At 37.1% G+C, this 15543-nt stretch overlaps 1 protein-coding gene across 1 annotated transcript; it reads right to left on the reverse strand.

Moving 5' to 3' along the window:
- Positions 1 to 611: 611 nt before the first annotated feature.
- On the reverse strand, positions 612 to 8870 carry LOC117228753 (uncharacterized). The gene is made up of 3 exons (XM_033484727.2): positions 8524 to 8870; positions 3105 to 3335; positions 612 to 2085 (listed from the first exon to the last, which is right to left on the reverse strand). The coding sequence occupies exons 1-3, from the start codon at positions 8582 to 8584 to the stop codon at positions 1853 to 1855; spliced, it is 525 nt and encodes a 174-aa protein (XP_033340618.2). The 5' UTR covers positions 8585 to 8870; the 3' UTR covers positions 612 to 1852.
- Positions 8871 to 15543: the final 6673 nt, after the last annotated feature.

Below are 15543 nucleotides of genomic sequence, written 5' to 3' on the forward strand. Positions count from 1 at the left end.
TCGTTCGCTGAAAGATAGCTCATTGTAGAAACAAAATAAAAATGCCGGAAGATCTTCTTAATTTATATGTTTCGTTGCATTTTCAAAATCTGCACATGGCATGAACGTCTACACACAGGCATTAACTAAAATATTCTGAGGCGTTCTAAAACAGAATTACTTTTTAAAAGTTGGACAAAATAATATGAATTTTTTGCGATACTAGAGGAACTAGTTTAGTAGAAAATGCGTAGACAATTTTTTGCAAAAATTGCAACTGATCGGAATTGCACAGTATGAGCTGCAAACGAGTAAAAATTATGAAAATCGCATTGTTTAAATTTTTATTCTCGAGCCAGATAAAATAAGTTAGACATCGCTTCTTCTTTTTTTACTTTTTCTTGTCGTTTCAGCTACATGCAATTTAAGTAAAAATTTGTTTATTATCTAATGAACTAGTTCCTCCGACATTTCCAAATAAATTCAAGTTAATTTGGTCGAACTTTTAAAATGTTGTTCCGTTTTTGCAAGGTGTCCAAACATTTCGGTGAGTTGAAATTGTTCATAATAAATATAAATTTTCAATGATAGAGTAAAGGTGTCAAGTTGCTCTGCATCTGCAGCCTGGACAATTTTCTAGTTAATGTTTTATTGAACTGCTCGTTAGAATATCATCGATTTCGTTGTAACGATTACGCATCGCAATCATTCGGTATACATTTTATTACTCGTTATGTGCAACAATTTTATTTGTCCTTGAGAAGCTCGTTAGCATAATTGTTCTTTTACAGACACCGACCAAAATATCACGATTTACAAGCTCGTTTAGTGATTTATGCTTGCAAAAAGTCGAGCCTCGATAAATACTCATCGATCGCGAATGCATTTTAACGAATACAATAACATCCAAGATTTCGTTTTTCCTTACTTAAACGGGACAGGTCGTACGCGATCGTTGCAATCACGGCGTCTACGCGTACAGATCACCCGGTTTCGGTATACAAAGTTTCGCTGGCCAACACGTTGAAAAATCGAAAACCGTCCTGACTCGAAGCAGATCGAGCCGACAGTCGCGTTTGGTAGTCGTTTCGCGCGGCTCGTTTCGTCCGCGAGGAAACGGGAATTACAAATGAACAATCTCAAAGCAAACTGCATAAATTAGTTATCCATTAACCGCCACGCGTTTCTCAGAAACAGCTGCGTGAAACCACCCACGCGGACGCTTCGTCCATTCTTGTTTCACGCTCCGAAAACCAACAAATTTTGCCTCGTTTCTATCGTCGCATCACCTCGAAGAAGTGCTTCGTACGACACAACAATCGTGAACGAATCAAACATTTCGCGTTTTCCGGAGAAATGTGAAAATGCGTTTGCCCTGAGAATCGCATGAGGATTAACGAAGAAGAAGTTGCATCGAAGATACTGCGGTACGCTGTTCGAAGAAAGTGATCCGCGAAAATTCGTATAAAAATCAACAACGTGTTTGGTAATAATGCCGAACGAAATCACGAACGCTGTGACAGGCGTTGAATCGATCGAAAACAACATAATCTCTTTTAATCTCTCGCACGTTGATTCGTGACGCGTGCACAAAATATACCGCTTGTCTACTAATGAGAAATACAAATGTCAGTGTAAATCGCGCGTTGGCTTTCGCGTTCGAACCGAATAGGAAGGAATTCGCTGTTCCGCGAAATTAGGGACAACAAGGAATCTTAGGTCCGTGTAATTCCGACGTGTGTAGCTGTGAAACAACGTGAAACATCGATGAACAATGTGTATATGTGTTCGAGTTTTAGAATGCGCTATGAGATCGATCGTGACACGTCCCCGACGGCGATCGCAGTCGATTCAATAAAGTGACACGTAAAGGTTACGCGCCGTTGTAAAAGCCGCCAACGATTACAGTGCCGGCAAGGGACAACAGGGTGACGAAGATTCGGGGTGAGAGGCCGGTCGAGGTGTTGCAAGCGTCCTGCATACAAAGATCGCAGTGTTCCAGGCTGGACGAGTCGTCGTTCATTTTCCCTTGTATCGCCTTGCAGGGATCGATGGTTTCTGTCTTCCGTGTCTGGCAGTTTCTCACCGTGACCTCTTTCTTGTTAACTATCAACAAATTCGATAAAACAGTAGCAAGTTCTGCCGCACTTGTGATCTACAACGTTTATATTCCATGCTTCAACAAATGTAATTATGCTTAATCGTACATATAATTGTATCTACCAAAATATTATTGTTCCTTGTATAAAATCGTACCACTATTCTAAACAGACTGTTATAATGAAATATTATGAAATTAATACGTTTAAATAATCTAAAACGTGACAATTCTCGCGAATAAGTATTTTAGCATTTTTCTGCGGTATTAGACATGCCCTCTAATTTTTCTTTTCGAGTTTCGTGCTTTAAAAGAGAAATCTTTTTAATTATTCATTTTCGGGAATATATTTCGGCAGAAAGATCACTCAAATTCGATGAAACAATAGCAAATTATAATGTATTTGTAAGTTCCAATTTTATATTCCAAGCTTCAACATAAATAGTTAAGTGGTTCTTTCTTGATAGAATCGTTCTATTGACTCTGACGAACAAATTTTTATAGTTTAATATTGCAATGTTTAAGAACAAGTTTTTTTTAGCACATTTCCGCGATATCGGACGTGTCTTTCGATTTTTCTCATTAGACTTGTCGGTTACGAAATGAAATGTCTTGATTCATTTATTTCAAAAGAAAGTCCTCTTGATCGTTAACTATCAACAAATTCGATTAAACATATAACGCAACTGCAAACAGTAATGTTCTTGTAATTTCCAACTTTATATCTCAGGTTTGGATAAAAATTGTTATGCAGTTGTTCCTTACGTAGAATTGTTCGATTGATTCTCCTCAAAAAGATGTTGTCGTTTAATATAACATCGTGAACGTGTATAAAGTGTCGATATCAAGGCTCGAATAATCGTATCTTCTCTTCCCAAATTGTCCATTTTTGTGCAGAATTCGAGCGCGAATCAGGGAGAAATTATTATATATCTTTAAGATTAGAGATAAAGTGAGAGTTTCGAAATTCGTGGTCATGGATGCCAAACAAATTTGTTGTTTCGAAGAGATTAAGAATATAATTTACCCTTCAAGACCATTTTCGCGCAGGCCATCGGTCCAACGTGCGGGTATTTGCTTGAGTGGTCCACGTCGAAGATGTGCGATATCACGTTCGAAACGTTTTGCTTTTGAAGTGCTCGTTGAAAATCGTACATGTGGGTTAAAGTACATTCGAGGAGTTCGATGTTGTGTGCTTTTGGATCGCTGACACAGTGTGGTTCCGTGAGTGAGGTGCACATATAGCATTTCAAATCATCTGCGACACAAAACAAAATCACAATTACGTCACTCCGAGACACTGATCATACGCGTTGACATTTTCTTTGTAATAAGTGTAAACACTTATTTGTCAAAGAAATTTCGTGGTAAAATAAAAATATCTACATCCGAATCGTTTCGATAAAGAAGACTCCTGTGAAAATTACTATTTTATTTATCTTAGATGGGTACCAGTTAGGCAAATTTTCGCAAGAAAAAAAAACAATAAAACGTCAACGACCTTCAAACACATATTCGCACAATATTTTATACCGCTGCAATAAAAATGAAATTAATCGATCGAATGCGAAAATACATTTTAAAGATTTAGAAGATCCGTATTTTATGCGTGAAAGAAATTGTTGAAAGACGAACGATTAAATTAAATAATAAATCGATCCTCGTCGAGCAATGAAATCTCGATAATAACAATTTAATAATAATAATTAAACCTCGATACTGCGAAATATTTCGATACTTCCTGGCACGTATGGATTTATCAAGCGCTCGCAATAATTCTAGATAAACGTAAAATGGAAACAAAGAGATGCTCCTCTGCTTCTTTATGAAAGCAATGTGTTCCAACTAAAATGGAAAGCCTCTCCGATGCATCGCGTCCTTCGCTTCAGTCGTTGAAACATATAATAAACAGAACTCGTAACACCCTTTACAAAAATGGATTCCTGGAGAAACGCGAGAGCCATTTTTCCAGATTATAGTCCATTTCAATTCAACGATTCTTTGTTTCCCGGGAGAAATAAATAATCCGCTCCCTGTGGCGCCTGGTAGTCGCTTCAACAACGTCGGACTCCCTTTTGGCCATCACATAATTCCACCTAGCCAATACAGCGTGGTCCCGTTTCCCGAGGGTCTCCATAAGCGAGACTGCGTTTTCAGTGTCCCTTCACGGTTGCTTTTTATCGAGCGCCGTCACATAAATCATCGGAGCATTTTTCTTTTCGCGCAAGCACGATACATTAGTGTACGAACTTGTACCGGTTGAACTGATGTCTTCGGAAATGAACAACGATCGCGGCATAGCTATTGCAAATTCAGCGAGAATTATTGAATTGGCAAACCGTAAAAACAAGCGAGAATTTATGAACGTTTGATAATTATGCTCGTAAATAGACTGCGAGTTTTACGCATTTGTGACAAACACGAGTAGATTAAATACGAAATGGTAAATATACGCGAAGAATTTCGAAGTGCTGTTGTATTATTTTTAACTTGAAATTGTCTATTTTGCAGTTGGTGCAGACATATTTTATGCTATCAAATTACTAAACTATAATGACAAGAAACGAAGTAGGGCAATAATTTGAGATTCGGTGAAACGATTTTAAAATATTCCGATCAATGAATTTCTCGATCGATCGATTAAACAGCATAAACATGAGCACAGAATTGTAGTAAATTCTTTGAGTTATTGAATATGTGAAATTAATATTGTGTACAAATTTTCAAGAGACGCTGTTTATTTGACTATAAAGCAACAAGTATAATTCAGCGCAGATAATTTCCGTTTATAAATATTATGGCACACGATACGTGAAAAAGAATATACAGTGCAATTAGAAGTACATTTCAGATCCAATTTGAACGCTTTAGAGTTAAGAATGAAAGATCTATTTTTCGTACACGTTTCATTAATGCAAGTAAAATTGATCAGTAATTTATATTTTATATTTAGCACAGGTTGTAGACTTTTTACGTTGTTTCTTATACAGTATATTTCGTTAAAAAACGTTAGATAACGTAATCTAATATTGCTCGTGCATTCGACTATGACAAATGAACGAAATGCATTTTTTGAAAATCTGGTTCCGAAGCGGATAAATATTTCGCTTCTTTAAAATATTCGAAGCAACCGTGACGGCAACGTAAACTGTTTTGCTGGGGCGATTTTATGCTATACTAACGATGTTGATTCTCGGTATTCGAATATATCCGTGAACCGGAGTATGTAGTTATTATTTGGGTCGCAGCGTCGTGGCGCCAAAAGTCGCGACGCGACGCCACTTGCATCCCCCAAGCACCGGCTAGTCGCAGTTCGACAAACTGCACTTAACCCACTATCCCTCTGTTTTCAAGTAAAACGCAACGGACCAGAGATATATGAAATTTCAAATTCCGACGGCTTCTTACGATTTTCTGTAACCAGCAGTTTGCGCCGGTGTAACAAAACAACAGAAACTACTGGAAAGTTTTGCAACCCTCGTACGCTCTTCAGAAATAGTTTCACGACAGATCCTACGATAATGCTTCTCCATTTTAACTTACTTTGAAACAACGCGTTGCGGTTTCTTCGCAGTTACACGATGTAAAGAAATTCATCTTGGAACGTATACTGAAAAAGATCCGACATTTTATCGTACTCGGAAGAACACATTAGAACAACAAGCTGCGGTTTGTTTGCGATTAAAGAATTTGAAGAAATTCGTCTTACCAAGAGGAACGTACGATGGTTGATCGAGTCGAATCGAGTTGATCGAATCAAGATAAGGAAATTTAGCAGCACGCTCTATACATTCGCTTTTATCGTAACGAAAACGTAACGAAATTAATAGTTAAATTTGTTCAGAACTGGAAGCATCGCAGCAACTAAAATAATTGTACCACGACTGTATCAACAGGATAGTAGGAAACAGGAGATGGTGCAGCAAATACGGCAGACAATAATAAACTGTGCAAATTGTACGGTAAAAATAAATCCCGCAAACCAAAAACACTGAATATCTGCAATACACTGAGTTGAGAAGAGGAGTTTTGTAAAATCGAGGTAGCCAGCAGCGGATCAGGGAAATAAATGTGGGAAATAACGAATTTCGAACAGGAAAGTAAGACAAGTGCGAACGTTTTGTCCTAAAATAATAATAAAAGAGAGAATTCTGAGTAATAATGCATAATTTTTATACTGCATTAATTTCAAAATGATTTCGAGCGAAGTCGATTGTGCTAAAAACACAAAATCTTGTGTTAAAAATGCAGAATATCAATTACTAAATGTAACGTAGAATCTTGATCATATATACAAAGTATATACCTGTGCATTTAAATTAAATGTTTTCGAAAAGACTAGAAATTTTGATGATCATATATAGATAGAATTATTTTCATAAGAAATTAAATTATATTCATTAAGAAATTGTGTCTCGATCGCGAGCGCATCGAGGTTATCAACTGCGATGTTCCTTGTTCCATTAAGTGGCTAACTAGCTAACTTGTCATTACGTTAATTTTAAAGAATTGACCACAACTTGACCTGGCTTAATCACTCGCCACCATGAGAAAATTCGATGAACCGGATCACATATGTTGCAATTAAAAGATCGTGTGAAAAATCTGCGCTTGGTAAACCGTGAGCTCGTATATCTTACAGATCCAATAATTAAATCATGAATCTGTTAACACTAGATTGCTGGAGCAAGTCAATTTGACTCATTTACGATTTTATTGCTATGTATAGAGAAAAACTTAAATTAAATAACTTTTTTAAAACGTATGTTGGTCATAATTCTATTAAAAACCAACATATGTGTTAATAAGAATTATTTAAGTTAAATAAATTTATATATACATATATAATTAATATATTATTATATATATATATTTAGTTAATTTACTTAAATAATTTGTTCTATATACATATAGCAATAAAATCGTAAATAAATCAAATTGACTCGCTCCGGCAATCTAGTGTTAAGAAGCGTAATCTACATAAAATCCTCGCACTGATACGAACGCGTTAACTTTATGATATTTAAATATCGAACAAGTATGCAAATAGATTCGTGTCGAACTACTTTGAATAAAAAATGACTGCCATTTTAAATACATGGTACAACGACCGTGGGTTCCGGTCAATATCACAGCAAGTAGTACAACAGTTAACTTAGTCAGCCAGTAATCCTAGTCTGCACCTAAAAATATGAAAATAATAAGAGAAAAAAGAATTTAAATTCCTTTTAGCTTCTCAGCTTTTTCTAAAAGCTGTAAATTCAAATATATGAAATCCATGTACGATATTCGACGATACCTAGGACGATAACTATATCACGGATAAGATCGAGGTTAATCCAAGTTCTACTGCACTTCCGTTACAAAACTGATTTCGTAGATTCAATAATACAATACGTTTAGTCGTGCAAGTTAATACAAATAGCCAAGAACCATAACTGGTATAATCAATAGGAAAAGCATCGTTACATAACAATGATTACTTTTTTTTCAAATGCTCTTAGTTATCAGAGATAACTAAAATTAGGTCGTGTACGATCGAAATTCTCTTTTCGTTGTTCGTAATCTTTACCGATGACGGAAATTGATTCGAGTTCGTCGTAACAGTTATCCTCGAGAAAAACACAGTTCCGGTTGCTCGTAACTGTGAGAAAATTGCTTATAACCGGACTGCTCGTTGAAACGTTAGCGGTTTTGATTTTTTAATTGATTGCAGAACCCAAAAATGGTTTAATTTAAACATTCTTTAATCTTACAGTATTTCCTGTAATACGAACATTGGAATTAACTACCCAGTCCGACACCAATTTTGCATTTTGATAATTAGACCGTGGATTTTATGCATTTGTGATAAAACTGAATATGCCAAACACTAAAACCATAAAGATATTAAAAGAAGCCCACTAATTATCTTCCAAACAATACTTCCAAAAGAAGTTGTCGCGTTCTGTTAATCCGAATAACTTTTCGGTTGAAATAATCGTCGCTCCTAAACAATTTTTTCACGAAATTCGCAACTGCTGAATCTTCGAGTTCAAGGGGCCTATCGGAAAACAGTGCGGCAAGGGGTTTGATAACATCGACTCGAATAAGAAACACGACGTTCGTTCCCGATCTTTCACGCGAAAATTCTTCAAATACCTGTTAGCTTGTGCCGCCGCAAACATGCAACTAGATTATCGAGACACGTCGAAAATGCCCGTTTCCGTTTCTACCATAAATTTACTCCTCCGTTGCGTTTTTTTACGTCCACAGCGTCGTTTTGTACATCGCAGTAACAAAAAAGTACGAGGCGAACGCGAGTTATCGGAAGACAACAGAGCGCGGTCGATATTCTTACGCGCGAAGAAACTTTATCATTCCGATTGTGCTCTGTTCCTCGTTCTCGCGAGGGCGAAACTTACGCGGAACTAACTCACCCCGAGTATTCATGATCGAATATTCACCTGAACGAACCACCGAGACGAGCGCAAGACCGACGATTAGCACTGCGATCCTTCGTTGCATGCCGGAAGTTCTCAGCGAGCGGCGGGTACTCTTTCTCTCTCTCTCTCTCTCTCGCTCTTTCTTCCTCCTTCTCTCTGTCCTCTCTATCTATCTATCTCTCTCTCTCTCTCTCTCTCTCTCGTTCTCTCGCGAAGAAACTCGTCCTCGAGGAAACGGAAAGTACTGCGAACCGTGCGTTGCGTGACGGCAAGTAAAGCACTGGCTCCGGGAAGGGTTGTCGTCGAGTCGACAGCCTGATCGCGAGTAAGAGATTGCGAGATTCACCACTCGCCACGCCACTCCTCTCTCTCCTATTTTCTCCTCTCCGCTTCTCTCCTCTCCTCTCCTCTCCTCTCGAACCCACCCGGCACGGCGCCGCTCCGCGTCGCGACGCGCAAGACGCGTAGATTCCGGGTGCTCTGCGTGAATCTCCGCGAGTCAAAGCGTTGGGCGTGAATCACCGTGACGCACTCACCCCGGCCACCCCCGTTTCGCCCCCTGCGACCCCTGCTAGAACCCTATGCATATGCACGTATAGCGTGTTTATGTTTACGTTTACGTGGATCGTAACAGGTGGCACGATCCGGGCCGCGTAGGGGTTCCTCGCGACACGCAACGCCGGAAATTAGGCGAATTTGTCTACGTACTTCGTTAGGTTAAACGGTAAGTCGATCCGGGATTGTTTCAGACAGAACATAGTATTTTGACGCGTAGAACGCGTCGCGCTCGAACACTATACTATTTGTTCGTCGTCTGTTTCGTATAAATTACGTGGCACGGGCATCGTGTCAACCATTGTGCAAAATAATCGAAGCTAGTCTCTAAAATAATTGTAACAGCTTGAGAATACGAAATAATTTCTTTTTCGTAACAATAACACTTATTCGCGCAATACATGTTCAATAAAAAAAGTTGCCGCGTTATTCGCGTCTCGTTTAACAATCGAACGATTTTGAGAAAACTGAATATTTTATGGACTTATATTATTATCATATATATGGAATATTACATTTTATAAGTTATGAAAAATATCGATCTTAATATTTCGTCGTGGATCCGTTTTGTTTAACGCTAGCTTTACGGAGCACAAAAAACGGCTGATTTATAATAGTTTATAAAAGAAATAATAAGACATTTAGTCTGATTTTTAACAAGTGTTATTACAATAACAATTGCAAGCAAATGTTACAACATTTGCCGTAAGTAACATGTAAATTGAATGAAACAATTTATAAATGTATTTTTACGATATGAATGAACGTAAATATTAAAAAATTAGTGATCCGCCATTTTGACGGATTCCGTGAAGCTAGTGTCAATAACACCGTTTAACCGTTCTGACATATCGTTGATCATTTTCTTCCAATATTCCGAATAAATGGAATCTCATTCTCCTTCGAGTCGCGTTTTTTACGATAAATAGAAACGGCAACTAGTGAACAGGCCAGCCAAGGCCTGTTGAATAGCACACGTACCCACAGCCAAATTGAAATTGAAACCCCACTTTTTTCCCTACGGATGCTGCAAAATATTTTATTTCGCGTTTTTTGTGGCACATTTTTTTGAGGCTTCGCAGTGACATTGAAGCTTCCTCTTTCGCCCCGGTTGAATAGCTAGGTTCGACTGCTACGTATATTTCCCCGCGAATGCATTCGGAGTAATAATATATACCAATGAATCCGCCAGGTCACAAGAACTGTTTGCATAATTTCTAACGTATTCACTTGTTGCGTCACGTAAAAGTATGTCCTACGACCGACGATGTCGTCTATTTCACTGATCTGATCGATTCCCCCACTCTTCGTAATACGTAGAAAATAATTTCCGAATCGGCAGTTGTTCCATTTGAAATTCACGCGAAATTCTTTAACCAACCGAAGCTACACAAATCATTGCGATAACACCCAGGCTAACTAGAACAGCATCCTTGACGAGATCTGCACATAAATCTGCGTAGATCCAAATCTGCGACTAAAAACAGCATTCTTTAAATTTCCGTTATAAGCTCGGATAAAAAAAGAAGTTGAAAGAACATCGTTTCTTACTTTTTAATTATTTTTAATTTATTTACCAAGAGTGCAATCTCTGAAAACATCTTTTCAGCCATTATCTAGTAAAATAATTCCTCTAACGTCTCAACGAAGTTTAGAACGCTTGACTCAAACATTAAAAACGTTATTCCGTTTCAAAAGGCGTTCGAATACTTTCGTGTCACGGTGTACGTAACAACAATTATTATCTTTTCAAATTTTTAAGAACAAGTAGACCATTTCTAGAATCCTTGAACTATCGATACATTTGTTATAAATTCGGACACAATATTATGCAAACACAAAACAAATCAATCAGTTTATAATAAACATTAATTTTTCAATTATACATCGGATCGTTCAATCTGTAAACATTTTTCAATAATTTTTTCAGAGCAATCCACGCTTTTTCAAGTAGATGCACAAACATTATTTTTCCTTTGCATGATATAACCAATATCGTTGTGCAATGGCGTGACCTTTAAATGACCTTGGAATCTACACTTCAAAATCTAATTTTTAATCTAAATATTTGCATGCCAATCGTTGCAACAAAATGTGGAAAATATGTAAAGGTATATATAAAACGTTTAAGTTACTTAAAAACTTGATTTGATTAAGATCTAAAATTTCGGGAACAACATTTGTACCGTCGCAGACAGCGGAAATAATTAGGTTGGTCGTTCCATGCGTGACGCTCTGTACAAGAAACCCAACTATAATAATTGTATTTACGTTTGAGAATCCTTGGCAAACACGGTGTTTTCCAAAACTATTCTACAATTTACGCTGCGTCGGCGTTTCGTACGTTTATTTCTTCAGTTCAACAGTTCGAAGATTCATTGAATGACGTTGAATTCCGCTTCGGTTTACCCGAGACTATGTGACCTCTTTCTTCCGTGTATGTAACTGAAGTTTTTACTTCCGTTCCTGGAAGCGGCTCCCTCCCACACCACCGCGAGAATCCGCGGAATTTCTGAAAACATCGGGAATATATCGCGCGAGGCACGATTATTGGTCGTTCGGATTGTTTCGTTAACTGCGACACACGCGTTTATCTTTGCCCAGATCCAGTCCCCCGGAAAATCAATATATTTTGATAAAGAAACTGCAATAAAGAAGAAGGATGAATACGGGAGACGTCCGACGCCGTGGCGCCCATCCAGGACGCCAACGACGCCGTCTAGCTGTTCCCACAGTTTTCGGTTTAGCAATTACTAAGAGAATCTACCACAGTATCCTTCACCTATTCGCGGTTATGTTCCCAATTTCGATCTATTTTACTGCGCTTTTTCACGTACTTTAGATTTAGTTTAGTCCCGTTAAAATCCATTCGACTAATTGTCGTCCCTTCGCGCTCGATAAACCTGCACACATTAACATTAATATCTGACAAGGTCATTCACCCTCCAATTCATTATTATTTGTCAATGCTTCATTCAAATCTGGTTAACTGATTGTTAACGAAGAGTTTGATCAACAGATTGTTCATGAAAGATTTAATCAACAAACTGTTAATGAAAAATTTGATCAGCAGACTGTTAAGGAAAAATTTGTGCATACATTAACATTAATATCTGACAAGGTCATTCACCCTCCAATTCATTATTATTTGTCAATGCTTAATTCAAATCTGGTTAACTGATTGTTAACGAAGAGTTTGATCAACAGATTATTCATGAAAAATTTGATCAGCAGACTGTTAATGAAAAATTTGATCAGCAGACTGTTAAGGAAAAATTTGTGCATACATTAACATTAATATCTGACAAGGTCATTCACCCTCCAATTCATTATTATTTGTCAATGCTTAATTCAAATCTGGTTAACTGATTGTTAACGAAGAGTTTGATCAACAGATTATTCATGAAAAATTTGATCAGCAGACTGTTAATGAAAAATTTGATCAGCAGACTGTTAAGGAAAAATTTGTGCATACATTAACATTAATATCTGACAAGGTCATTCACCCTCCAATTCATTATTATTTGTCAATGCTTAATTCAAATCTGGTCAACTGATTGTTAACGAAGAGTTTGATCAACAGATTGTTCATGAAAGATTTAATCAACAAACTGTTAATGAAAAATTTGATCAGCAGACTGTTAATGAAAAATTTGATCAGCAGACTGTTAAGGAAAAATTTGTGCATACATTAACATTAATATCTGACAAAGTCATTCACCCTCCAATTCATTATTATTTGTCAATGCTTCATTCAAATCTGGTTAACTGATTGTTAACGAAGAGTTTGATCAACAGATTGTTCATGAAAAATTTGATCAACAAACTGTTAATGAAAAATTTGATCAGCAGACTGTTAAGGAAAAATTTGTGCGTCATTAACATTAATATCTGACAAGGTCATTCACCCTCCAATTCATTATTATTTGTCAATGCTTCATTCAAATCTGGTTAACTGATTGTTAACGAAGAGTTTGATCAACAGATTGTTCATGAAAGATTTGATCAACAAACTGTTAATGAAAAATTTGATCAGCAGACTGTTAAGGAAAAATTTGTGCATACATTAACATTAATATCTGACAAGGTCATTCACCCTCCAATTCATTATTATTTGTCAATGCTTAATTCAAATCTGGTCAACTGATTGTTAACGAAGAGTTTGATCAACAGATTGTTCATGAAAGATTTGATCAGCAGACTGTTAATGAAAAATTTGATCAACAAACTGTTAATGAAAAATTTGATCAGAATTTTTTATTCCAAATCTTTCCCAATCGATTTTATTACAAATATTGCCGATTATCATGGAAACGTGACATTTACATACCGTAACGTTAATTTTTGTTAAAACTTCGCTACGATTACTTTCTTCGATCGATTCAGCTGTTCCTTTCTTCATTGTGCACAAATTGTTTCGAACAACGCTTTACAAGATAAACGAACTTTTCTACGGCGACGCGCATTTCTATGATCTTCGCATAAATCATTCGCGATTTTTATCGTAAGAAATGAATCTGTCGGGCTTCCGGTCACAGCTCCATATAAGTCGACTTACCGTATAACTCATTTCATAACTCTACGTCACTTAGGGAGTTTTTCACGTAGCGGGGCTATTTGTCGTTTGTCTCGGAGGTTGCAGACTTTTTGCGAACTGCAGCATTGTGTGCGTATCCGTTACACTTTGCACAAAGAATTTTTAGTCGTGTCGCATTTAAATATTGTCGTGCTGGGTAATTCATGTGCATAAAGGACGATTGTTTCTGATATTTTTAGTTCGAACAACAAAGTGAGAACAAGAGAAAGAAAGGAAATAATTTGTTTGATGCGGCAAGTATGTGCAATGGAATTTTAAATTAACAATAAGCTGACAACAGTTACAATTTATTTATATTGATAATATTTATTGTATATACATGTATGATATAATATATGTAATATATGTTGTCGGTATAAATAAATATATATAAACAAATATGAAAATATATATAAATATATAAATAAATATGAAAAAATATATAAACATATAAATATATATGATATAATATATATAATATATACTATCAATATAAATAAATTGTCACTGTTGTCAGCTCATTGTTAGTTTAAAATTCCATTCTACATATTTGTCACAACGAACAAATATATATATAAACAGTTATCCATTATTGGACAATTGTCCATCGAATTATTTTTTATTTCATAAAGGAAAAAATTATCAACTGTTTTTACGTGTTCGTGCTTCACTTCGCACACATCCCCTCGAAAGTCCGAGGGCGAAGGAAGCATTGTTACACGCTAATAAATCTTCCCCGCAGAAGAATCAGCGTTACGGCATCCATTATCGTAGTATCGGGTCATCCCTAGATGGGGTTGAGAAATCCTGTAATGCACGTAACGACCTTGGCATATGTACAAACCCGTTCCTATATCGCGTATACAGCATGAAAGACCAAAAATCCACCGAACAACGGCAACGCATGGATCCACCTGTGGGTAAAACGCCGTCGGATTTGCTTTTTCAATGCTGCACGATTTGTTTGAACAAAAATTCGTGCATAGTCGCCCAATGGAAACCCGAGATATTACACGTTCGTATCTGCGCCAGGTGGGCTCCAATTTATTGGATCCGTCAAAAATGATACATGAATCGTGCAGTTACTGCAACACAACAATGAAACTCGCCCGTGGGAGTTGCTCGCTGGCTTCGACAATCGTCGATACCGATTGTTGGCCGTCGAACTAATTTCACGAATAAAACCGTGCGCGGACATTGTTTGAACATTATTTGCGGCGGCTGACAAATCACCAGGAATTTATTTATCGAGCGTGCACGCCGGTGATTGATCGCGTCCGAGGGAGTACTAACGACTGTTTTCGAATAAGTGTAATGACGCGTGTATCTGGAACGGTTGTCGTCGACCGACTACCACGCCCGCGTTTAGGTATTGACGAATGCCTGTACCGGTACCAGCATTCGGAGATTGATTTCCTCCAGAGAATTTTCCGAACCGTTGAAGTTTCGCGAACAATCGAATAAAAGTGCGAACCGACCGGTAAATTTTCCAGCGGGCAGTTTCGATGTTATTCAAATTTTAATTGGCGGAGCAGCAAATCACCTCGAGCACTAATTAAGCAAAATAATCCGCTTCGATCGGGGAGAGTTCAGGAGGAAAATTTCTTAGGTCAATGAACAAGGAGTAACGAGAAACGGTGATAACTGGACGGTGGATTTTTATATTGCCAAGTCGACCGTAACGCGCTGCAATTTAACGAAAATGTATTTCTTCGTTTAATAAATTGAATCGTTCAGTGCGTTAATAAAACGTAGTCGATCGATTACATTAATAATTCATAGTATTAACTAGCTATCCAGGTATGGTATTTATAATAACAGTGGCGACAACATTATCGTAAAACAAATTAATTGTCTCATGTATTTTATTACGGATATAACAAAATTAACTTGCGGAGTTATTTCATTAT

This window comes from Megalopta genalis, chromosome 12, assembly GCF_051020955.1.
Source record: "Megalopta genalis isolate 19385.01 chromosome 12, iyMegGena1_principal, whole genome shotgun sequence".
Lineage (NCBI taxonomy): Eukaryota > Metazoa > Arthropoda > Insecta > Hymenoptera > Halictidae > Megalopta > Megalopta genalis.